Here is a 26,666-nt window from a genome sequence, read left to right as displayed (position 1 = left end):
AAGAGGGCCAGAACAGGGAAGGGTTCTGAAAGAATGAGATACTTATTTAAAAATCCCTGTAAATTCACCATTTCTGTACAGTCCTTACAACCCTGTGAGGTACTTATACTGATGTCCTCGTGTTATAGGTGGAACTTAGGCTCGGAGTGGTTAAGTGGTCGGCCCTAAATCACAAAGAAAGTAAATGGCAATCTGGGATTTGAATCAAGCATGGCCTTGCTCTCAGCCTGCACTCTTAATAAATGAATAACTATTACACTTAATTATAGTATAATGAAATAATGGGTGTCAGAGGTAGAAAATTCACAGGAAGTGGAGGAAGAGATAATTAATTCTGTATAGGAAGGAGGTGGTTCTTAAGCTTTCCTAGTGGACATTGGAGAAGGAAATGGCAACCCACTCCAGTGTTCTTGCCTGGAGAATCCCAGGGACGGGGGAGCCTGTGGGCTTCCGTCTATGGGGTCACACAGAGTCGGACACGACTAAAGTGACTCAGCAGCAGCAGCAGCAGTGGACAAACAAGGAAAGGGGATCTGAGACATGGATAACAAACATATACAAGGGTAGAGGGAAAGCTAGGATCTACCTGTTGGAGACAGACAGGAGTTAAAGCTGGGAGGAAACCTGAGCATAGAAGGCTTTGCATGCCTGGCTGCGAAGCATCTTTGAAAGCCTTTGCACTGTCTACTGCCATGGTTTAGTCATCCTCCACTCTGCAGCTGAAGCCTTTCCTCCTTGTCCTTCAAACTCCAATGGGGTGTGGTGGGGGGAGGTGCACAGCTCCTTCTGTAATGAGCTCCCTGTGCCAGCCAAATCTAAGGCCTTATATTTGTACCCACAGACTGTAACATGCTCTAAGCTTCAGCTGACAGATGGAGGACAGAGGCCCCAGGAGTGATGAGAGCTGGCCCCTTGAGGCCAGCCTCCAGGTCTATCACAAAGTCAAGGAACTGGCTCATTCTACTCACAGTTTAGAGTCCAACTTCAGGAGGAAGCCCAATCGATCATATTCTGAAAGAGAAAAGTAAAGCACAAAATGTCACTGATGTCAAGTCACTGCAGACAGTAGCAGATTGCATTCCCCAACCAAGTCCCAGACCACCCGGGCAGACAAATGCTTCTAGATCCAAACACAAAAACTGCAAGTAAATTTAAGTCACCAAACTCTTGCTGAACGCCTGTCTTGTGAAGGACCAGGTTCAGTGCTAGGCATTTCCCAGGCCTTATGGGCCAACCATTGTTATGCTGACATATAACTGTCTTCCTGTTTGAATGTGGTACTTGAAACTGAAATTTAGTAAGCCAAAAAAATGGGCCCCTTGAAGAATTAAGAGGGTCAGTAAGCAACCTCTGCTTCCTCTAAGCTCTTAGATTTATGCTGCATATACAATAGAATATTAAACAGCCATAAAAAGGAACAAAACAGTGCCATATGCAGAGAGGTGGATGGACCTAGAGACGGTCATACAGAGAAAAGGAAATCAGAAAGAGAAAAATATCGTATATTAACACACAGATGTAGAATCTAGAAAAATGGTATGGATGATCTGCTTTGCAAAGCAGAAACAGAGACACAGACGTAGAGAACAAATGGATGGATACCAAAGGGGGAGGTGCTGGGGTGGTGGGATGGATTGGGAGACTGGGACTGACATACATATACTGCTGTGTATAAACAGATAACTAACGAGAACCTACTGTATAGCACAGGGAACCCTACCCAGTGCTCGGGGAAGGAAATCCAAAACAGAGGGGATATATGTACACACATGGCTGAAATTCACTTTGCTGTATAATAAAAACTGACATTTTTAAAACAACTATACTCTAGTTTTTAAAAAAAGATTTATACTAAATCAGTCACATTAACTATGGGGTGAAAATATGGCAGCCAAGGGATCTTCAAATTCACATTAATGATTCACTCCATGACAATCACAAAGCAGTAAAAGATCTGATTTCATAAAGGATAGGAAATTTAAAATGAAATCTAAAAACAAATTGGCAATAAGTTTGTAACAAATGGTAAATCACGAATATTGTACTTAATTTCTCTATATTTTGCCTCATTCTAAAACAAAGTTGAAGTAGTTTTACAAAGTACAAGATTTTAAAAAGGAAAAAATCTTTTTTAAAATCTTGTAGGCCAAAGGAGAAATAAGCAAAGGAAAAAACAATAAAAAGCAGCCAGGATAGAAATACTAAAAAGTGCATGTCCTAAGGTTTTATGTGCTTGCTGGGAGAGGATTACAGATATATCCCCAAGATTTCTCACAGATAAAACTAAACACAAAGCACTGTTATAATGGTTTATAGTGTCAATAAAATAGACCAGGAGAATCCCAGATCTTAATACTAAGATTTTAGGGAAGTTTCCTCTGGGTCCTCAGAGATATTTGTATAAAAAGATGATAGGGAGTGTCATATAATTGCTTGTTTTATATAGCTTTGTCAATGAGTGCTAAGTACGTGTGTGTGTCTGTGTAGAGTGGCTAAATTAAAATAAGGTGGTCTAGGAATGTATTAGGTTGACCAAAAAGTTCATTTGGGATTTCCCATAACATCTTACGGAAAACCCGAATGACCATTTTGGCCAACTCAATAGCTCAAAGTTGGCCTAGCTTAATCTGAGGATGATAACAGAATACCAAGCCTAAACAACTGTTTGGAAAAGGCCAAGCAGCACACAGCTTTCAAAGAACTTCATCTTTAATAAGCAGTTCAGTTCAGTCGCTCAGTCATGTTCAACTCTTTGTGACCCCCATGGACTGCAGCTTGCCAGGTTTCCCTGTCCATCACCAACTCCTGGAGCTTGCTCAAATTCATGCCCATCGAGTTGGTGATGCCATCCAATCATCTCATCCTTTGTCATCCCCTTCTCTTCCTGCCTTCAATCTTTCCCAGCATTAGCGTCTTTTCAAATGAGTTAGTTCTTCTCATCAGGTGGCCAAAGTATTGGAGCTTCAGCTTCAGCATCAGTCCTTCCAATGAATATTCAGGACTGATTTCCTTTAGGATTGATTGGTTTGATCTCCTTGCAGTCCAAGGGACTCTCAAGAGTCTTCTCTAACACCACAGTTCAAAAGTATCAATTCTTCGGTGCTCAGCTTTCTTTATAGTCCAACTCTCACATCCATACATGAACAAGGAATGGCCAAAAGAGGGAAATTACACACACTGATAACTTTACAAAAGTCACTCTGCAAGCCCAATTAAGGCCAGACTATACACTTTCATAAGCAGCTGAGCTGCAGGGAGAGTCATTCATCTTAAAACTGAAGATGTACCAACTAGGACACATAACTCAACAGGAGACTTGCCTCCCAAGAGAATTTTGCTGTTCTTGTTCAGTTAGTCATGTCCAACTCTTTCTGATCCCATGGACTGCAAAATGCTAGGCTTCCTGTCATTCTCTTGCAGAGTATGCTCAAATTCATGTCCATTGAATTGGTGATGCTGTCTAACTATCTCATCCTCTGTCACCCCCTTCTGCTTTGCCTTCAGTCTTTCCCAGCATTAGGGTCTTTTCCAATGAGTCAGTTCTTCGCATCAGGTGGCCAAAGTATTGGAGCTTCAGCTTCAGCAACAGTCCTTCCAATGAATATTTAGGGTTGATTTTCTTTAGGATTGACTGGTTTGATCTTGCAGTCCAAAGGACTCTCAAGAGTATTCTCCAGTACCACAGTTTGAAAGCATCAATTCTTCTGTGTTCAGCCTTCTTGATGGTCCAACTCTCACATTTGTACACGACTACTTGACTATGCCAAAGCCTTTGACTCTGTGGATCACAATAAACTGTGGAAAATTCTGAAAGAGATGGGAATACCAGACCACCTGACCTGCCTCTTGAGAAACCTGTATGCAGGTCAGGAAGCAACAGTTAGAACTGGACATGGAACAACAGACTGGTTCCAAATAGGAAAAGGAGTACGTCAAGGTTGTATATTGTCACCCTGCTTATTTAACTTATATGCAGAGTACATCATGAGGAACGCTGGGCTGGAAGAAGCACAAGCTGGAATCAAGATTGCTGGGAGAAATATCAATAACCTCAGATATGCAGATGACACCACCCTCATGGCAGAAAGTGAAGAGGAACTCAAAGGCCACTTGATGAAAGTGAAAGAGGAGAGTGAAAAGGTTGGCTTGAAGCTCAACATTCAGAAAACAAAGATCATGGCATCTGGTCCCATCGCTTCATGGGAGATAGATGGAAAAACAGTGGAAACAGTGTCAGACTTTATTTTTTGGGCTCCAAAATCACTGCGGATGCTGATTGCAGCCCTGAAATTAAAAGACGCTTACTCCAGCCTAGATAGCATATTGAAAAGCAGAAACATTACTTTGCCAACCAAGGTCCGTCTAGTCAAGGCTATGATTTTTCCCGTGGACATGTATGGATGTGAGAGTTGGACTGTGAAGAAAGCTGATCGCCGAAGAATTGATGCTTTTGAACTGTGGTGCTGGAGAAGACTCTTGAGAGTCCCTTGGACTGCAAGGAAATCCAACCAGTCCATTCTAAAAGAGATCAATCCTGGGTGTTCATTGGAAGGACTTATGCTAAAGCTGAAACTCCAATACTCTGGCCACCTCATGCGACAAGTTGACACCCTGGAAAAGAGTCTGATGCTCGGAGGGATTGGGGGTAGGAGGAGACGGGGACGACAGAGAATGAGATGGCTGGATGGCATCACCGACTCGATGGACATGAGTTTGAGTGAACTCCAGGAGTTGGTGATGGACAGGGAGGCCTGGCGTGCTGTGGTTCATGGGGTTGCAAAGAGTCGGACACGACTGAGCGACTGAACTGAACTGGAAAAATCACAGCATTGACTATATGGACCTTTGTCAGCAAAGTAATGTCTCTGCTTTTTAATACCCTGACTAGGTTTGTCATAGCTTTCCTTTCAAAGAGAAAGCAGATTGTTTTATTTCACGCTAGTCATCATCTGCAGTGATTTTGGAGTTCAAGAAAATAAAATCTGTCACTGCTTCCACTTTTTCCCCTCCTACTTGCCATGAAGTGATGGGACCGGATACCATGATCTTAGCTTTTTGAATGTTAAGTTTCAAACCAGCCTTTTCACTCTCCTCTTTCACCTTCATCAAGAGGGTCTTTAGTTCCTCTTTGCTTTCTGCCATTAGAGTGGTATCATCTGCATATCTGAGGTTGCTGATATTTCTCCCTGCAATCTTTTTTTTTAATTCTAAAAGCACCCAGTGTGATCATGGTACTCTGTACTGTGCTTAGGCTTGAGTTCATATTCCTTAACTTATATTCCTTGGCAGGTAAGGCTTTTTCACACTTTGGTCTTTTCTTTTTTTTTTTAATTTTTAAAATTAATTTATTCTTTAACTGAAGGATAATTGCTTTACAGAATTTTGTTGTTTTCTGTCAAACATCAACATGAATCAGTCATAGATTCATGTCCCTCCCTGCAATCTTTTTTTTTTATTGGAGGCTAATTACTTTACAATATTATATTGGTTGGTTTTGCCATACATTGACATGAATCCGCCCCGGGTATACATGTGTTCCCCATCTTGAACTCCCCTCCCACCTCCCTCCCCATCCCATCCCTCTGGGTCATCCCAGTGCACCAGCCCCGAGCATCCTGTCTCATGCATCGAACCTGGACTGGTGATTCATTTCATATATGATAAGATACATGTTTCAGTGCCATTCTCCCAAATCATCCCACCCTCGCCCTCTCCTACAGAGTCCAAAAGACTGTTCTATACATCTGTGTCTCTTTTGCTGTCTCGTATACAGGGTTATTGTTATCATCCCTCCCTGCAATCTTGATTCTAGCTTGTGATTCATCCAGCCTAGCATTTCACATATAAGTTAAATAAGGGTAACAATATACAACCTTGTTGTATTCCTTTCCCAGTTTTGAACCAGTCAGTTATTCCATTTCCAGTTCTGTTGCTTCTTGACCTGCATACAGGTCTCTCAAGAGACAAGTAAGGTGGTCTGGTAATCCCTACTCTTTAAGAATTTTCCAGTTTGCTGTGATCCACACAGTCAAAGACTTTTTGTAGTCAATGAAGCAGAAATAGATGTTTTTCTGGAATCCCCTTGCTTTCTCTATGATCCAGTGAATGTTGGCAATTTGATATCTAGTTCCTCTGCCTTTTTTATTAAATTAATTATTTATTTGAATTGGAGGCTAATTACTTTACAATATTGTAGTGGTTTTTGCCATACATTGACATGAATCAGCCACAGGTATACATGTGTTCCCCATCCTGAACTTCTCTCCCACCTCCCTCCTCATCCCATCCCTCAGGGTCATCCCAGTGCACCAGCCCTGAGCACCTTGTCTCATGCATCAAACCTGGACTGGCAATCTGTTTCACATATGATAATATACATGTTTCTATTCTCTCAAATCATCCCACCACCCCTCTGCTTTTTCTAAACTCAGCTTGTACATCTGAAGTTCTTGGTTCATGTACTGCTGAAGCCTATCTTGAAGGAGTTTGAGCATAACCTTAACTAGCATGGGGGCTTCCCTGGTGACTCAGTTGGTAAAGAATCTGCCTGCAATGCAGGAGACCTGGGTTTGATTCCTGGGTCAGAAAGATCTGCTGGAGAAGGGAATAGGCTACCCACTCTACTATTCTGGCCTGGAGAATTCCTGCGTCATTTCCTGGGTTGAAGAGTCAGACACGACTGAGCGACTTCCACTTTTTCACTTTAAATAGCATGTGAAATGAGTGCATTGTATGGTAATTTGAACATTCTTTGGCATTGCCTTTCTTTGGGATTGGAATGAAAAGACATTTTCCACGCCTCTGGCCACTGCTGAGTTTTCCAAATTTGTTGACATATTGAGTGTAGCACTTTAACAGCATCATTTTTAAGGATTTTAAAATAGCTCAACTAGAATTCCATCACCTCCACTGGTTTTGTTTGTCATAATGCTTCTTAAGGCCCACTTGACTTCACATTCCAGGATGTCTGGCTCTAGGTGAATGACCACACCATCGTGGTAATCTGGGTCATTAAGACCTTTTTGTGTAGTTCTTCTGTGTATTCTTCCCATTTCTTCTTAATCTCTTCTTGTTAGGTCCTGACTGTTTCTGTTCTTCATCGTGCCCATCCTTGCATGAACTGTTCCATTGGTTTCTCCAATTTTCTTGAAGAGATCTCGTCTTTCCCGTTCTATTGTTTTCCTCTATTTCTTTGCATTGTTCATTGAAGAAGGCCTTCTTACGTCTCCTTGCTGTTCTCTGGAACTCTGCATTCAGATGGGTATTATCTTTCCCCTTCTCCCTTGCTTTTCACTTCTCTTTTTTCTTCAGCTATTTGTAAGGCCTCCTCCAACAATCACTTTGCCTTCTTGCTGTTTTCTTTCTCTTTTTTCACACTTTTTCTTTGGGATGATTTTGGTCACTGCCTCCTGTACAGTGTTATGAATCCCTGTCCATAGTTCTTCAGGCACTCTGTCTACCAGATCTAATTCCTGGAATCTATTCATCACCTCCACTATATAATCATAAGGGATTTTATTTAGGTCCTACCTGAATGGCCTAGCGGTCATTTTCCCTAATTTCTTCAATTTAAGCCTGAATTTTGCAATAAGGAGTTCATGATCTGAGGTCTTGTTTTGTTGACTGTATAGAGCTTCTCCATCTTTGGCTGCAAAGAATATAATCAATTTGATTTCAGTATTGACCATTTGGTGATATCCATGTGTAGAGTTGTCTCTTGTGTTGTTGGAAGAGGGTGTTTGCTATGCCCAATGCGTTCTCTTGACAATACTCTGTTAGCCTTTGCCCTGCTTCGTTCTGTACTCCAAGGTCAAATTTTCCTGTTACTCCAGGTATATCTTGACTTCATTCTTTTGCATTCCAATCCCCTATGATGAAAAGGACATCTGTTTTTTTGGTGTTAGTTCTAGAAGGTCTTGTAGGTCTTCATAGAACCGGTCAACTTCAGCTTCTTCAGCATCAGTGTTTGGGGCATAAACTTGGACTACTCTTCACTTCCTGCCATTAGATGTTGATGTTGAATGGTCTGCCTTGGAAATGAGCCGAGATCATTCTGTCTTTTTGAGATTGCACCCAAGGACTGCATTTCAGACTCTTTGGTTGACTGTGAGAGCTGCTCCATTTCTTCTAAAGGATTCTTACCTACAGTAGTAGATACCATGGTCACCTGAATGAAATTCACCCGTTTCTGTCCATTTTTGTTCACTGATTCCTAAGATGTCTATCTTCACTCTTGCCATCTCCTGCTTGATCATGTCCAATTTACCTTGATTCATGGCCCTAACATTCCAGGTTCCTATGCAATATTGTTCTCTATAGCAACAGACTTTACTTTCACTACCAGACACATCCATAACTGAGCACCATTTCTGCTCTGACCCAGCCGCTTCATTCTTTCTGGATCTACTAGTAACTGCCCTCCGTTCTTCCCTAGTAGAACACTGGACATCTTCGACCTGAGGGGCTCATCTTCCAGTGTCATATATTTTGCCTTTTCATACTGTTCATGGGGTTCTCACAATAAGAATACGGGAGTTGTTTGCCATTCCCTCCTCCAGTGGACCACGTTTTGTCAGAACTTTTCACTATGACCCATCTGTCTTGGGTGGCCTTGCACAGCACAGCTCATAGTTTCATTGAGTTATGCAAGCCCCTTCACCACAACAAGGCTATGATCCATGAAGGGGATCCCAAGAGAAGACACTTGGGCAGGTGACAGCCTTTCCTCAAGATAATTCTGGTTTTGCTCTAATTCAGATAAATGCAAAAAAGATTTTGCTTAATATATCAGGTACTTATAAAAATCAATAAGGCTTCAATTTTAAAAATAAACTGAAAACAAAATTTCCCAAAAGAGTTAGTTTCAAAGTTGAATACTGTTTCAACAATCTGGTTTTACCCTTCTATCAAAAAGAAAACCTCATTAATTTGCCAACACCTGTTTCTTTTTCTCCATGTGGCCATAACCTTGGGAACTATCCCATTACTCCTTATCAGATATGCGCTAAGACACCTTCGGACATACAGTGAATCCATGTTTTGGCTGATTCTTCCTCCAAAGAGGCCAGAGGATGTTTTCCCCTTGTTGCAAACTGAAAAGTCAGGGCCAAGTATTAACAAAACATAAACCCAGGAAGAGGATGAGTGTAATGCCCTTCTTCAGCAAGTCACATAACTTACTTGTTGAAAGCTGAAATGTCTTCTTCACCACATATTTTTGAATAGTAACCATGATTATAATTATGGGTTATTTTCCAATGACATCTTAAGTTGTGTTTTATATACTCATACAGACTAACTGCACATTAAACATGTAAGAACACACTGTGCTTCTAAATAAATTATATCCCTCCTTTCCATGGTTCTTCTGGGCTATCTGTTGTTTTCTCTGTTAAGAAACATAAGCACCAGAAGTATTACACATTTAGTCTGTAGTTTAAGAAAATGTAACTGCATGAGTCCAGTGATAAACAGCAACTGACATTGGGGTTCAGGTCACAGAGTCAAGAGGGAATGGAGTCCCTCTGGTGATTCCATGCCCCGTCAAAGGGGACAGCCTCTCCCATCTCTAGCTATCTATGCCAGGCAGTAAGGCAGACCTGGTGTTGTCACATCTTCCGGGGTTTTTTAAGTCAAGAATTTGGATCTTTTATGGTAAAATTCCTCAGTTTGTAAATACTGGCAATAGATTCAAGAAAAAATTAAAGATTATGAGGATCAACTGAAGTATGTCCATGGCCCGGATGCAGGCAGCAATGTAAACTCTGTCTTACACTGGCAGATACGTTGACTACAAAGGACATGGCCTGTATTCCCAGAATTTGCTGCAGAAAAGGATGTATGAATATGCTGGTGTGGGGTGGCTTTAGATCCTTTCCTAAAGATCTGCCCAGGAGGCTGTTGGGTCCTCAACAGACAGAAATTAGAGCAGATTCCGAGAGTCCCAGGAGCTACACCACGAGTGAGTGACAAGGCTCTGGCGAATGCATTGCCCACATCAGGGGACCTGAAGGGGAGAGGTCCCCAGCTGGAGGGGTCTGCAAAACATCTACAAGAGACCCCACGAGGGTCAACTTTATACACTGGCCAGTCCAGGGCGTGCCCACACTATCTTATGTCTTCTCTGCTCATCCTCTCTCTCCCTTCCCTGCCAACTCCACAGAGGTTCGAAACCACAGCTGGAAACTGGGGTACAGTGGAGAGAGGAGGACAAACAGGGTACAGACCCCTCCTGGGTCAGCACCACTGCTTCTAAACCCTGTGCTTGGAGGGGGAGTCACTGCAGCTCTGAATGAGCCGAAAGCTATGCTATTACGTAAGGCGGGACACTAATTTTGGAATTGGTGACTCAATACGACCATGGGATTTCTATTACCGCAGAGGTACCAAAAAATTCTCTGGACCTCCCACGCTGAAAACATCTTAAGGGGACACAGAGAGACCAATGAAAGTGACTGTGATTAACCCCTGATGTTTCCTGCATGTTCAACATACTGATTGTACTAACTTAGGTAAATACAGCTATTTGGAGGTTCACATAACCAAAGTGTGGGAAGGGCCCGGGTGCAGGGTTTCAGAGATGACCGAAGGTGACTGGAATGTCAGCATACCTCCTTCGGTCAGCTTCACTCTTCCTGCTAGCTTAGTCAGGATACAAATTCTCAACTCTGTTTCCTCTTAGGAAGACTCTTGGGTTCCATTTGGGTTCTCCTTTCCTGTGCTGTGGTCTGGAAATCCTGTGTAGGCCATTAGCTCGGGCAATTATAGGGTTAACCTAATTTATTTCCCTTCTTTCAAAGACCAGGGTCCCATGCCATCTATAGTTCAATGTCTGAAAGAACTCTTCTTTCCCATATAGTTTGTCTATTTTTCAGTTGTTTCTCCTCCTCTTTTCACTTTTTCCTTATCTGGTCTAGACTTCAACTAGACTTCACCATGCTTAACTGTTCAGTTTAGCCTGCCCCAATGATCTTCCCATTGTACCCATACCAAACCTCTCAATCCTGCCCAACCCTTTCTCCTGAGCTCCAGACTTGGGCATCCAGCTGACAGCTCCACTTTGATACCTATAGTGACCTGAAACTCAGGCTGCCTCACAGAGTTCATTTTCACCACACCACCTGCACACATGCATAGCCTTCTCCTATATGTCCCACCTTAATAAGCAGTACCACTTTTCAGCCAGAATATCTCACTGTATACAAACGTGTTCTTGAAGTAGCATGTGAATTCAGCTTATACAATGGAAATGCTATTTTGAGTGTACCAACTGTTCAGGGAAAATTCACCTCTGGGCAAGCTGGCAGTAAAGCCCAGTTCTCTCTGGCAGTCAACGGATGCCAAATCTGTAATGAGAATGGAAGACCCTGGGACTCTGAAGTCACCAGACACAACACATGCTGATGTACATACACAGCTGAAGGTCCTCTCCTCACAGGTGTCAGAGCAGCAATGCCACAGCTGCACAGTGAAGGAGAGATGTTTAGTCTGGTGGTTTAGGCTGCCTGCCTCAGCCAGGCTGGAGAGCCCGGCATTATAAAAACCCCTAACCAAGGAGTGCATGTGTGTCCCTTGCCTGGCTCCAGGTGTGTAGTGCATGAACGATGCAAATCTCTGTTCTTCTCTTCCTGCACCTGTACCAAGTCAGACTTGTGAATGCATAAAGTGCCTGTTCAAATGCTTCAAGTCTTGAAATTAACCATTAACTCTTCCATTGCCATTTCAAAGCAGTAAGTTGGTGTTCTGAACTCATATAAACTCCTAGAAGGTTCAGAAATTGGACACAGACAAAAGGAGGCCACGCACTAAAGTGTGTATGTACCTAATAATGTCTCTATCAGGCAAAATTAAAAGGATTACAAGGAGAACGACATGATGGGTCTCTTGTCATCATAACGGGAAAGTCATAGACCACTGAAAAACCAGGCTTACACAGTCAGTGAGAAAGCAGATGATCTGAACAGAACAATGAATAAATAAATTTGAACTAGCTGAAAAACAGGAGTACCTTACACCTGACAAGTGGAGAACGCAATTCTCTTTAAGTATATTTGGAAACTATGAAAACTGACCACCTGAGAGGCATAAATGCCAAGACAAAAATTAATAAATATTGAAACAAGCTCAAGTTTTTAACTTAAAAACTTAAAAATATTTTTGTTTTACAGCTATTTGAAATTTTAATACATTCCATACCACTTTGTATTTTGTTTATCATAATTGTATAATGTAAAGGAAATTAAAAATGTTTTCATGATTCTCTGTCTAAATAACCCTGGGTCCCCTCCTGCTTATCTCAGCAGGGGGTCCAGATATTATCACCTTCTACTTATGCTCTCATGTATAAGTGGCTGGGGTACTGACTATACAGTAATATCCTCTTCTAGGATGAAGGGGAGCTCCCTGAAAGAAAGTGTCCTATTCCAGCCCCACTCTCAAGCCACTGAGCCCCAAAATGGACTTTCAGGGAATACAGGTGCACACTATGAGTCAATTGGGTGACTGGCCCTTTCAGTTCCTAGTGATCCACCTCCTCTGATCATTGTAAAGAGCCACCACAAATTCCTATGTGCGGTCACTGTGCTTTGAAAACAAAGCAGATGCTTAGGCTGATGACAACAATGAATATTCCCCAGGAAGGCCAGCTTGAGGAATATTACTGAAGTAGATGAAGTTTAGTATAAGGGATAAAAACATGGCCTTGATTCTATCAGAAAACTGCAGCACTTCTTATTAGAATGCACGAAAGTCAGAAAAGCAGGATAGGCCATCAGGCAAGAAAAGTCCAAGTACATAAGAGAAGAACTCTGCTGCCAGATCTTTTTTCAAGGGGGTCTTTGGCTCCAGTCTCTGAGCTATGATGAATTGCTAAGTGCAAAGGGCATAGGGGTAAATGGAATGAAGACCTATCCTAACCAAAATAGATCCCTTTTTTCTAAAGAAAAGGCACTGTACAGCCTCCAATAAAAGTCACAGGCTATATTAAACATAAGTAATATATGTCCTGGCTTGGGTGGAGGAGAAAGTTGGCAATAGTTGCAAATGGACTGTGGGACATGCCAAAGGGAAGAACTGATGGAATGACTATTTATTGAGCATCTACTGTGAATTCACACTGCTTTCAGAACTTTCACCTTCACTATCAGTTTAACTCTTACAACTCCTGCTGCTGCTGCTGCTGCTGCTAAGTCGCTTCAGTCGTGTCCGACTCTGTGCGACCCCATGGACGGCAGCCGACCAGGCTCCGCTGTCCCTGGGAATCTCCAGGCAAGAACACTGGAGTGGGTTGCCATTTCCTTCTCCACTTACAACTCCGAGGTGGGTATTTTCTCCATTTTACAGAGGAGGGAACAGAGTCTTGGAGACAAGAAATAACATGTTCAAGATCCCCAACCAGTACACGGACCAGCTGGGGTGTTGTTGAACCAACCCAGGGTTGACTTTGCAGCTCCTTGTCTTTACATTATGCTACACTGACTCTCTGAGGAAATAAGAAAAGCAGACCCTCACATTAGGAGAGCTGCCATGAGAGCAATTATCTACTCCTGCCTCCCACTCCTGGCTCCAGGGTGGTGTCAGAAGGCCTAGCCATGCCCACACATGAACCATGGGAGTCCCACAGAGGTCCAAGAGGGGCTGGCCAAAGTGCAAACAGCTCCCACATCAAGTCAGGAAAATAAATCATAATGTAGGATCAATTAATCAAAGACAAACTAAAATAGGAAAAGCGGTTATATAAAATAAACACAGAAAGAATTCACTGACCTGGACTAAATTAACTGACCCAGTAAAGTTAGAAGTTCACCAACTGAAGCCCAATCTCAAACGGGTGTACACTGGTGTGGGGGAGGGCAGAGGCCGAGAGAGCAGGTCCTGATAAGACGAGGCCCTCAGGGCTTATGTGCCCTCCACCCAAGCAGTCTGGGACCTCCACTGGCAGGTAGAAGCCCCATCCCAACACAGGCTGAGAGGCCATGCACCAACTCTCCTCTGCCCTGGGAAGGAAAGCAGATGTCTAGAGCTGAGCAGACAGTAAATTCAATTCTATTCATGATATCAAGTATGCCCAGACCACGCCAGGGCATGTTGTGCTAAGCGGCAAGATTATGAGTGAGAGCAAGTCAAAAGAACAGCTGGGACAGGAAATAGAAAAAATGGCTCACTCTGCAGTTTGTATCTGAAACTTCACGGAGCTTACTGTCCAGTGTTTGTGTGGGTGTGCATGTGTTAGTTGCTCAGTTGTGTCTGACTCTTTGCTATCCCATGGACTGTAGCCCTCCAGGCTCCTCTGTCCATGGAATTCTCCAGGCAAGAATACTAGAGTGGGTCGCCATTGCCTTGTCCAGAGGATCTTCCCAACCCAAGAATCAAACCAGGGGCCTCCTGCATTAGAGGCAGATTCTTTACCATCTGAGCCACCAGGGAAGCCCCACCCATTGGGTGGATATATACAAATAATAACAAAGCACAGATACAGTCCTTCTCTCCAAACAAAAATAATTTTATCTTTCCCAGTTTTAGGAATAACACAAGCTAACTATAAAAATCCAAATGAAAAAACTTAAAAAGAATGAAGTAAGAATCACTCAAAACTCCCATTATCTAAAGCTATTTGCCGCAAGCATTTTGGTATCTTCCCAGAAATCTCTTCTCATAAATATATGTGTATGCATATATAATTTTACTTTCATGTACCTTCAATATACATGCTGTTTGTTCCTATTTTGTTCACTCAACAATACCCTTAACATCTTCTATGTCAATAAAAATAAAATTGCACCATCATTTCTAATGGCTACACAGTATTCCACTGTATGGACATGCCATTGGACATTGGACAATGTTCTATTATATCCTAAATAATGTTTCTATGTTTCTACTCTTCCTTCCTTCAATAAATATTTCCTGTGCACCTATTATGTGCTGGGTACTGTTCCAAGTTTCAGGAACACAGTCATGAACGAGAAAGGCAAGGTCCATGGCCACATGAAACCTACATGTTAGTTGGGGCAGGGTGAAGGGGTGGATAACTAAATAAGGTAAATAAATAATTTGAAGGAAGGTAAATAAGCAGGTAATAGTGTTCTGGGAGTGCCTTCTTGCAGAAGTGATGTTTGAACAGAGATTTGAGACAATTATGCAAAATGAAAGATAAAAGCATTATAAGCAGAAGAAGCAGCCAGTTCCTTCCTGGGGTAGGAAGGAACCTGGCATATTCATGGAATGGCAGGAATACCAATGTGGCTTGAGGGCAGCGAGGGGACAAATGAACAAAAATGAAAGTGCTGAGATAATTAGAAATTGGAGTAGGACACTGTAGTTAATGGAGTTTGGACCTGGAGAGATTTCAGGTAGAACAAGATATGATCTGATTCACATTTATAAAAGATGAGTCTGACTACAACATAGAGAACGGACCACTGGGAGGCAACCAGTGAGCACAGACAGACCAGTTAAGAGATGTTTACTTTTCTAAGCAGGGGATAAGATGGACAGTGATGCTCGAAAGAAGAAGGACACACCATGAAGACAGAAAGGTAGGAAAGGGTGAGGAAGAGGAACAATCAAGGTGATCACGAGGTTTGTGGCTTGAATAGTTTAGCAGGTGAGGAAGAAAATATGGGGGACAAACAGGTTTCAGCATACAGACCCTGCACATTTCATCATGTGTATACATAAGCATTTTATTTGGGGGGGGGTACCATAATTTGTTTTCAGTTTTAAAAAAATATTTGACTTCCAGTTATTCATTGCTAGCATACAGAAATACAATTAATTTTTTGCATTCTGATTTTGCATCCTGTTTTCTTGCTAAACTCAGTTATTAGTTCTAGCAGTTTTTAAAAACAGATTCCTTGGGATTTTCCATGTAGGAAACCATGTCACCTATGAAAAGGGTTAGTTTTATTTCTTCTTTTTCCATCTGGATTCTTTTTCATTCTTTTCCTTCTCACTGTACTGGCTAGGACTTTCAGGAGTGGTTCTTGATCTTAGGGGGAGAGCAGTTTTACCATTGGAGAAGGCAATGGCAAGCAACTCCAGTACTCTTGCCTAGAAAATCCCATGGACAGAGGAGCCTGGTAGGCTGCAGTCCGTGGGGTTGTTACAAGTCAGACATGACTGAGCGACTTCACTTTCACTTTTCACTTTCACACATTGGAGAAGGAAATGGCAACCCACTCCAGTGTTCTTGCCTGGAGAATCCCAGGGACGGGGGAGCCTGGTGGGCTGCCGTCTATGGGGTCGCACAGAGTCAGACACGACTGAAGTGACTTAGCAGCAGCAGCAGTTTTACCATAAAGTATGATGTTTGCTGTAGGCTTTTTGTAGATGCCCTATATCAGATTGAAAAGGTTCCCCTCTAAGTTTTCTTAGAAGTTTTATCATGAGTAGTTGTGGAATTTTATCAGATGCTTTTTCTTTATTAATTGACATGACCATGTAGTTTTTCTTCTTTAGACAGTTAATATGGTAGAAAACACTGATTGACTTTTGAATGTTGAACCAGCTTTCCATTCCCAGGATAAATCCTATTTGGGCACCAAATTTGGGAAGTTAAAGCCATTACTTCTTCAAACATTTCTTCTGTACTGCACTCCTTCTCTCCTTCTGGGACTCCAATGACACAGACTGTAAACCTTCCAGTACTGTCCCATGAGTTACTGAGACACTACCGTCCAACTTCTTTGACATTTTTTCTTCTATTATTCAGACTGGATAGTTTCTACTGCTTTATTTTCAAGTTTACTGATTCTTTGCTCATCATCTCCATTTTGTGATTGAGCCGATTCAGCAGAGTTTTAAAATTTTCAATTATTGTATTTTTTTCTTATATCTCCATTTCGTTATATATACAATTTTTTTTTCTTTTTCTGCTAACACTTTCTATCTAAATTCATGCCAACAGTGTTTATCCTTACTTTTGGGAGCATTTTTTTTAACAGTTTACTTATAGATTACCAGTTTATTATAAAAGGATTCAACTCAGGAACAGCCAGATGGAAGAGATGGAGAAAGGCATCCAGGAGCATTTGTATAAATGCCACTTTAAAGTCTGTCAGATTATTCCAACATCTGTGTCATCCTAGCATCAGCATCTATCTATTGTCTCTCCCAGGCAAGTTGAGATTCTCCTGGTTCTTCATATGATAATTAATTTTAGATTGTATCTTATGTATTTTGAATATTATGTTGTGAATCGTATTTAAATCTTCTTTAAATCCAGGTCTGATTTAAATCCAGTGGAGAATGCTGATATTTTTGTTTCACCAGACAATCAACCAGGCTGGATTTAGGTGACACGTTCTGACCGGCCTTCTGTGAGCTGTGGTTTCAATGCCAGTTCTATTTTCACAGCCTGTTCAGCAGTGTCCTCTGTGTGCACCACCCAGTGTCTAGGCTGGTCCGTCCCTTAATTTAGGTCTCTGAGTCTTTGGTGTGTTGGTTGGAATCAGACGCGCACATGCACAGCCCAGGGTTAGCCCAGAAGCTCACATACAACATTATGGAGTCACTTGCCTGAACTCCTTCCTCTCTGCCATCTCCTTGTACTTCCCAGTTTATTGGACCTCCCCTTCTTGGCCCTCTGGCCCCAAAGCTGGGGTTTTATTTACCACTTTCTGCCGCACATTTCCTAAACTGTACCCAAATCTGGAACCAAGCAGCAAGAAGGCCAAGAGAGAAAAGACAACTGGATTTTCTCCCACCCTCTTGGGATTACAGAAGGGAATTCTGATCAAAGAAGAATATTTCCTTTCTTCGGTTTTAGGTGCTTGAAGGCCCCACTGCTGTTACTGGGCACTGCCATCGTCACCACTCAGGGAACAGACTGGGGATTAAGGCACGAGAAAACAGAAAAAATGACCTTTGGGCTGTCCCCCTCTGTTTGAGCCTTAGATCCCCTTTCCCAGCCAGAGCCATAACTAGAGGTTTTCTGGAATTCTCTCCACTTGTGCCCTGGTGTCTGCTCTGTGCTCAGGTTTGGGGACGCCTCGAGTACACGACATGGGATACCAGAGGAAAATCAGAAATCCACTGCCAGCGTGGTAGTACTTCTAATTCTAGTTTTTTCCTCCAATCTGTCTACTACTATTTATATTTCAGAATCTTTCAAATAGCTGCTAAATGTCCAGGCCTTTAGCTGCTTTCAGTGACAGAGATAGATTCTTACACATGTATCTTATACATATATTATGGTATATATATGTAACTATTTATGCAGGGAATATATTTCCTAGGGGAGGAAATGCCAGGTCATGGGTATGTATATATTCAGATTTAGCTAGACACTACCAGTTTTTTCCAAAGTGGTTGTGATCAACTTACCCACTGACAGCAGACTCAGAGTTTCCACTGCATTATATCCTTACCAACCTTTTATCAGGCTTTTCAAGTGTCCCTATTTTGGTAGATGTGCAGTGGTATCTCAGTTCAGTTCAGTCGCTCAGTCATGTTCGACTCTTTGCGACCCCATGGACTGCAGCACGCCAGGCCTCCCTGTCCATCACCAACTCCCAGAGTTTACTCAAACTCATGTTCATTGAGTTGGTGATGCCATCCAACCATCTCATCCTCTGTCATCCCCTTCTCCTCCCGCCTTCAATCTTTCCCAGCATCAGGGTCTTTTCAAATGAGTCAGTTCTTCACATCAGGTAGCCAAAATATTAATGTTTCAGTTTCAACATCAGTCCTTCCAATGAATATTCAGGACTGATTTCCTTTAGGATGGACTGGTTGGATCTCCTTGCAGTCCAAGGGACTCTCAAGAGTCTTCTCCAACACCACAGTTCAAAAACATCAATTCTTCAGTGCTCAGTTTTCTTTATAGTCCAACTCTCACATCCATACATGACTACTGGAAAAACCATAGCCTTGACTAGATGGACCTTTGTTGGCAAAGTAATGTCTCTGCTTTTTAATATGCTGTCTAGGTGGTCATAACTTTCCTTCTAAGGAGCAAGCATCTCTTAATTTCACGGCTGCAATCACCATCTGCAGTGATTTTGCAGCCCCAAAAAATAAAGTCTGACACTGTTTCCACTGTTTCCCCATCTATTTGCCATGTAGTGATGGGACTGGATGCCATGATCTTAGTTTTCTGAATGCTGAGTTTAAGCCAACTTTTTCACTCTCCTCTTTCATCAAGAGGCTCTTTAGTTCTTCTTCATTTTCTGCCATAAGGGTGATGTCATCTGCTTATCTGAGGTTACTGATATTTCTCCCGGCAATCTTGATTCTAGCTTGTGCTTGAAATGCTAATTTGCATTTCCCTAAGTACTAATACAATTGAAGACCTTTTCATTAGGTTATTGGCCATCTGGATTCCTCTTTTGTGAAGGGCCTATTTGGGTCTTTTGCTTGTTTCTATACAGGGTTGCTTCTTTATTCACATTGATCTTTGTAGGTCTTTATTCTGGAAACAAGTCCTTTGTTGGCTATTTATGTTACAGACATCTTTTTTCACTCTGCCTTTTCACTCTCTTAATGGTATCTTTTGATTAACAGACGTTTTACTTTGTAATAAAGTTGTAATGTAATAAATTGTAATAAATGTAATAAAATTGATTCATCTCTTCCTATGTGAATTGACACAACTTTGTGCCTATTTCAAAACTCTTTCTATCTGTCCATTCTGTCTTAAAGCATTTCAGTGGAGCATCAGGTATCAAGGTATGAGACAGCAAGATGGCAAGGCAGAGAGTATAGGCTCTAGGGTTAGATAGATATGAGTGGCCCTGGACAGGGTACTTTGACTCTTTGAGTATTAGGTTTCCTTATTTATAATTAAAGATGTACTTACTATCCACCTTGCAAGAAGTGTGTTAAGCACTTGGCTTTGGTGTTTTTAGTGCTGGCACACTACAGTGGCCTGAACCTCTTAGCTGCATTGTGAAACATCAATCTATTGCAGTCAACCATAGCAAAATGGGTTAATTGCCCTTAACAGGCCAGCAAAGTCTCCCTGTTACTCACAGGCAGCACCTATGGTACAAGGACCACCATCTTCAAGTAAAAATTAAGACCTGACGCATGGAGATGCTCTCCTCATGAGGTAAAGTCATTCTGAGGCTCCCATATGGATGCAATGGCAGTAAGTTGAAGAATCAGTATCTTCCCTTTCTGTTCACTGCCAACAGCACAGTGCTGTGGGGCAGGCAGACAGCCTGAGATAGGGGAGAGCTGGGCTCCACTAAGCCTGGGTGATCTGAATCAAAGTGGCGGGGGTGTCGATTTCTGCGTCCTGCACTGTCGACACAGGGAAGCATAGGAGTGCTTCAGCATGTGTGCACAGTACCGTGCCCCTACACACAGGAGGGGTACACCCAGGAGGTGTGTATTTGAGTTTTATGGGGTGTGCCTGTGAAACTGCAACAGGGTGTGTGTCCTCAGGAAGCTGTGATGCTCTCACCAGCCCAGCATGTTCCTGGAGACCCTGATGGTCCACTGCTCCTGCGTGCCCAGAGCTCGGTGTCTTTCAGTGGCCTCTGCCCATCTCTCTCTGAGACAGGATGTGTGCACAGGAAACAGACATCTTTTCTATGACCCTGGACCACCCTGAATGAGGGAGGGGCATCTACCGCAAACTCTTTGCTGCACACATTTAAAGCAACTGGCAAAGTCCTCTGGATGCTGCACCCCATTGCTACTTCCCAGACCGCAGGTCCCTAGAAAAGCTTCTTGAGATCTTCCCACAATATTGAGATATTCCAGTGCCCTCCCCAGACACCCCCTCCCCAACTTCATTAGGCTCCACTTCAACTGTGGCCAGTGCTGAGAGCAGAAAGGATGACAGAGGGGAAGGGATTGGTACCTGAGCCTAGCGTTTGTCCCGCGGAGTCAAAGGAAAGAACCACTGAATCTGCAACACAAGAGGACAAGTTCATTTCTTTCTCCTTCTTACGGTAAAAACAAAACAAAAACAAACAAAAAAAGCAAGCTCTCACTGGCATTGCCCAAACCTTCTCCCAAGGAAAGGTCAACAGGACTGGAATCAGCTGCACAGACAGCCTCCACAGGTCCGTCCCACCCATCCACTGGGCCAGGAGGCCCTGCTGAGCCCAGCCCCAGCCTCCTGTCACTGGGAGGAACATCTCAGGGCAGAGACATGCCCCAAATTCTTCAGAAGCATTTCCTGCCAAATTAGGGGACAAGTTTACTTCTTTTTCCTTCGCACAGTGAAAATAAAATTAAAACAAAGCAAAAGAAAACGTCCCTCCTGCATTGGGTTAAAGGCACCAACGTTTTCCTTTGATTTACTCTCTTTTTCTATTATTATATCCAATTGTTTATTATTTCCTCCCCCAAAAGGCATCAAGTGACTTATAGGAATTTACAGTATACACTGGAATTTTAAAAATGAAGAAATCAAAGGAAGGAAAAATATTACACAGTCAGGGGAATGTTAAGGCACAAAAATGCATGCCATGAGGACCTAACCAAACACTACAGGTTGAATCTAAGAAGTCTGAGCGCCCAAGTAGCTAAATAAAGGAGAACATGAACAAGATTGAGGGCTCACAGTACAGTCATTCATTCATTTATTCAACTAGTCAGTAAATATTTATTGAGCATCTACTACATGCAAGATACTATACTATGGCTTTGCAATCCAGGCACACACAAAAATGCATGATCTCTACCCTCATGGATCTGTCATCAGTCTGAGAGAAAAAAAGTGACCCAACAACAACTTATTCAACTGAAAACTGATGAAGTAAAAACAACAACAACAAAGAATGCGGAAGAAGCACTAAAAGTGTGGAAGGGGAGTGCTAATTGGTTAGGGCTGCTGCTGCTGCTAAGTCACTTCAGTCGTGTCCGACTCTGTGCGACCCCATAGACGGCAGCCCCCCGTCCCTGGGATTCTCCAGGCAAGAACACTGGAATGGGCTGCCATTTCCTTCTCCAATGCCTGAAAGTGAAAAGGGAAAGTGAAGTCACTCAGTCGTGTCCGACTCAGCGACCCCATGAACTGCAGCCTACCAGGCTCCTCTGTCCATGGGATTTTCCAGGCAAGAGTACTGGAGTGGGTTGCCATTTCCTTCTCCAATTGGTTAGGGCAGGCTTCCCTAAAGAAGTGACACCTGAACTACAAGCTGATGGATATGTAGGATACGGAGGGGTTAAACCCGAAAAGAAGGGAAGGACGTTCCAGGCAGAGGGGTCCTGCGTGGAGACCTGAGGCAGGATTGGACAGGGTGCCTCAGAGCAACCAGAAGTAGAAAAGCAAACACCATACAGTGATCAGAAAGAAATTCCTCTTATAGGTCTTAATAAATGGAGATGCTGCACTATGTTGAAGCAACATTTCTATTATATGATAAACAACTGTGAATCATTTATGGCTGTTTCCGACAACAGGAGCCAATACAAATGATGGCATAGAGCCAACACACAGCTCAATAAATGCAAATTATTGATACAAGGGACACCAAGACAATTTAAGGCCCAATATAACCCCAGAGACCCTAGACTCAAAAAGGATCATATTCAAAAGGCTCACTCACTACAAAGGAATGCTAGCTGGCTGCCTATAGGAAGCTCTGGTACAGCCCAGAGAGCATCCCACCCCAGCAGGATCCTTCAGAACTCAGGTATACGTCATTTTCTTTGTACTGTACATGGAAATCTGACACAAGAGTTATCAAAACTGGAAGTTACATGTGTCCCATTGCTAGACTATAAGCTCCATAAAGACAGACACTATGGATGCTTTGTTCACTGATATGTTACCAGAATAACACCTGGTGCATGCTCAGTTACTTTGTCATGTCCAACTCTTCGCCACCCTATGGACTATAGCCTACTAGGCTCCTCTGTCCATGAGAATTCTCCAGGCAAGAATACTGCAGTTTCCGTGCTCTCCTCCAGTGGATCTTCCCTGACCCAGGGACTGAACCTGCATCTCTTATGTCTCCTGCATTGGCAGGCAGGTTCTTTACCACTAGCGCCACCTTTGCCTTTTGTGGATATCTGCCTATCCTTCTTTTGCTGGGAGTGTTCTGATAGCCCCTTTATCCACGCTTAACCTCCAACTTAGCCTACTTCCATCATCTTTTATACTGCTGTGTGACTTTTCTAAAAAGTATACCTGACTACCTCTTTGCTCTTGATTAAAAAGCTTCAGTGGCTTCCTCGAGCCTGAAAGATAAAGTCCAAGCTCTGACCTTCAAGGTCTTTACCATTCTGGCTCATTTATGACCTGTAATATACCTCGTGTTCCAGATATGCTAAACTGTTTCTATTTTTCCAAAGAGATCTTCACCTTCCTGTTTTCAGACATCTGACATACTGTTTTCTCTGCCTGCTTGCATAGAAAATCTCCCACTTTTCTATTAAGACCCAAAGAGATCACCTCCTCTTCTTAAAGCCTTCTCTGGTCAATTCTGCCCCTTCTCTTTAGGCCATCACTGCGCTGCTATTATGGCATTTGTCACAGTGCATTATAACCCTGTTTTTTTTTTTTTTTTTTTGAAGAGAAGACATTTTATTTTATTTTTTTTTTTCCTTTGCAATTTTATTATTTTTTTTTCAAAACAACTGTATGTAACAAAATTTTGTGAAATTCTAAAGAAAATTATATAGAAATATGAAAGAGTAATGATTTAACAACATCAACATGTTGATGTTGTTATAACCCTGTTTTACTCTTGCTCTTCTCTCATTAAACTGCACATCCCCTGAGGACAAGGGCTGTCTACTCATTCTGAGGCTTTGATGTCAAGTGCACTGACTGACACACAGAGTGGTCAACATGCTCATTAAACAAAGGAATAAACTAGTAAATGTCTTCGCTACCTTTCAAAGATGATATTATCTGAGTGACATTTCACAAACTGGTGAGGGGAGAGATCTATTCTGCACAGAGATTCTCATTCAGTTCAAGTCAACCTTGACATGTCCTTGTAACAGAAAGATTCACAGGTTCAAGCCCAGCCTCATACTTGGAAGATGAAAGCATTCCCACGAAGAAGTGCAGGGGGAATAAGGAAAGGGCCCCAGGCGCTTTCTAGGTGAGGGATCACAGCCACCTGGAGGAGATTAGCAAAGCCTTTCTGAGAAGCTGACTGCCCAGATGAGCAACAGTAACACCATCTCAAATTTTTATTGCAGTTGACAAGTATTTTTCCAATTGCAATTTACTGTCTTTGTACACACAAGCAGTTCTGAAATAATCTCTTTCAAAATTTTCAACCTTTTTCTAAAAGAAAAAAGGCTACACGTTAACTAAAAGACTAAAACATTAAGAGTAAAAGGAAAAAAAATAAACCTAAATGTGAACAATGGTTGTCTCTGGGTGAAAGAATTATAGATGATATTTATTCCTGCAGTTTTGAAAAATTTCTATAGTGAATATGTAACTTGTATTATCAGAGGGAAAAAAGTTAGAAAAAAACTTTCTAATCCAGCTCTAGGATTTTAACCTCTAACTCACTGGTACCAATGCAAAAGGATGGCAGGTTCTTGATCGCCTTCCTGATTCACTATATGTGCTGACAAGCTATTTGGCTTTTCCCTTTCCTTACAATGCATAACACTTAACTATACCTCAGTAACCTCAATTCCTAAATAGACCAGCTTTTTAAGAATTCCTTTCTTCTTCCTTCCTTCTCACAAATATTATCAGGGGCCTATTATGTGCCAGGCCTGGTGATACTAGAGATATGAGCTGGTCTATCTAATCTATCCTATCTGATCTATCCTATCCAGCAGATAGAAGCTGGTCTTTCCCTTCTAGCCAAGGAGGCAGAGATGTTAATAGGCACTTAGAAATAAAGCACGATAAGGATGTGTAAGAAGCAAGCACCAAACAGATAATAGTCTTACTGGAAAGAAAGAGTCAGAGTTTTTGTAAATATTATTTCCAGTGGTCGTGGAATGCTCCCAAGAGTGTGTGTCTTTAAACTGCAGAAGACGCAAGTGAGAGGACAGAAACTTCAGGAGGAAGTCAGGGACATATATCATGTTTTGTGTAACTTGGATGGATATTGCTTTGAGCATTTAAGGCAGAGATTTAAGAATCAGTTTGGCCATTCATTTTTTTGTGTTTATTCTGAAGGATGTAAGATCATTTGAGCTATAAACCACTGTGACAGCTAAAGGGAAAATTCAGTATTAAACAAATTGAAAAGTTTGTTTTGCAAGAAGCAGAGCAAGAATATCCAGACTTCTCCCTCTTAGGCTAACAAGTATGTCATTTTTATTTCAAGCAGCCCGGGCTCCAGCTGTTCCTGGCTCTGAGGCCAGAGGCGGCCATGTGGTGTGCTACATAAGTGACCAAACAGAATTCCAGACCAAAGCACAACAGAGCATTGCTGAACATGACTTTGTTCAGTGAGGAAACCTAGAATTGACTAGAAGCCTTTTATTATGGTCAGATGTTTCCTGCGTCTGGTTTCTGAAGTGGGTAAAAAGAATATAAAGAGAGGGTGGAGCACAGGGCCCAGTCTTTCCAGTCATTGGAGAGGCTTCCAAAGGTCATATTATGGGGTGAATAAGCTATGTTTTGGGTACTACCCGTCATGGCACACACTCAACACATATACTCTGCTAGCCACCATAGGTATGCCCTAGAGATGGAAGAATGAATGGAAAAAAAAAAAAAAAAAACTGTTCTGTCAAGTAGCTTACAGCGTAACAGGTAAAATAAAAACATCTATAAAGCTAAGCATTATATAGTTAACAATACCACACTGTATACTTGAAGTTTGTTGAGACAGTAGATATTAAATGTTATCATCACACACATACATACAAAAAAGGTAACTATGGGAAGTGATGGATGTGCTAACTAGCCTTATTGTAGTAATCATTTCACATTATATACATCTTTCAGACAGTCACACTGTACACCTTAAACTTACACGCTATTTGTCAATAATAACTCAATAAATCTGAAACATTATTTTGCTGACAAAGGTCCATCTAGTCAAAGCTATGGATGTAGTCATGTATGGATGTGAGAGTTGGACCATAAAGAAGGCTGAGTGCTAAAGAATTGATGCTTTTGAAGTGTGGTATTGGAGAAGACTCTTGAGAGTCCCTTGGACTGCAAGGAGATCAAACCTGTCCATCCTAAAGGAAATCAGTCCTGAATATTCATTGGAAGGACAGATACTGAAGCTGCAGCTCCAATACTTTGGGCACTGGATGCAAAGAATTGACTCATTTGAAAAGACCCTGATGCTGGGAAAGACTGAAGGCGGGAGGAGAAGGGGATGACAGAGGATGAGATGGTTGGATGGCATCACTGACTCGATGGACATGAGTCTGAGCAAGCTCCAGGAGATGGTCTGGGAGGAGGCCTGGAGTGCTGCAGTCCATGGGGTCGCAAAGAGTCAGACACGACTAAGAGACTGAACTGAACTGAAAGCTGAAAGGGGGAAGCTAAGTATAATGTATAGGGATGGAAATAAGGGGGATATTTCGTTGTTCATTAATTCAACATATTAATTAAGCAACTACTATATACCAGACTTAGGGATACAATGGTAAAGAAGAACAAAAATGCTTCTATTCTCAAGGAATTTATATTTTAATCAGGGAGATTGAAAAAAAACAGTAAATAAAAGAACGAAATAATTTCTGACAGTGATAAGTGGCATGAAGAATGATCACAGGTGGAAGTACAGGCGATGCTAGATTGGGTGTTTTGGGAAGACTTCTCT

The 26,666-nt window shown here is 42.1% G+C and overlaps 1 protein-coding gene across 2 annotated transcripts in view; it reads right to left on the bottom strand.

The window, feature by feature from the left end:
* The window catches only part of ST3GAL3 (ST3 beta-galactoside alpha-2,3-sialyltransferase 3), a 215,402-nt gene that overhangs the window by 102,705 nt on the left and 86,031 nt on the right, over positions 1–26,666 (bottom strand). For both annotated transcript variants that reach the window (XM_088835219.1, XM_088835220.1), the window contains 2 exons: positions 20,810–20,857; positions 969–1,011 (listed from right to left, as the gene is read on the bottom strand). In XM_088835219.1, coding sequence (XP_088691345.1) covers positions 969–1,011; positions 20,810–20,857 — 91 coding nt within the window. The remainder of the gene's footprint in view (positions 1–968; positions 1,012–20,809; positions 20,858–26,666) is intronic.

The sequence above is a fragment of the Moschus berezovskii genome, chromosome 4, assembly GCF_049115385.1.
Source record: "Moschus berezovskii isolate FMDL1 chromosome 4, NW_MosBer_1.0, whole genome shotgun sequence".
Taxonomy (NCBI): Eukaryota; Metazoa; Chordata; class Mammalia; order Artiodactyla; family Moschidae; genus Moschus; species Moschus berezovskii.
This window is presented reverse-complemented; position numbering and strand designations above follow the sequence as displayed.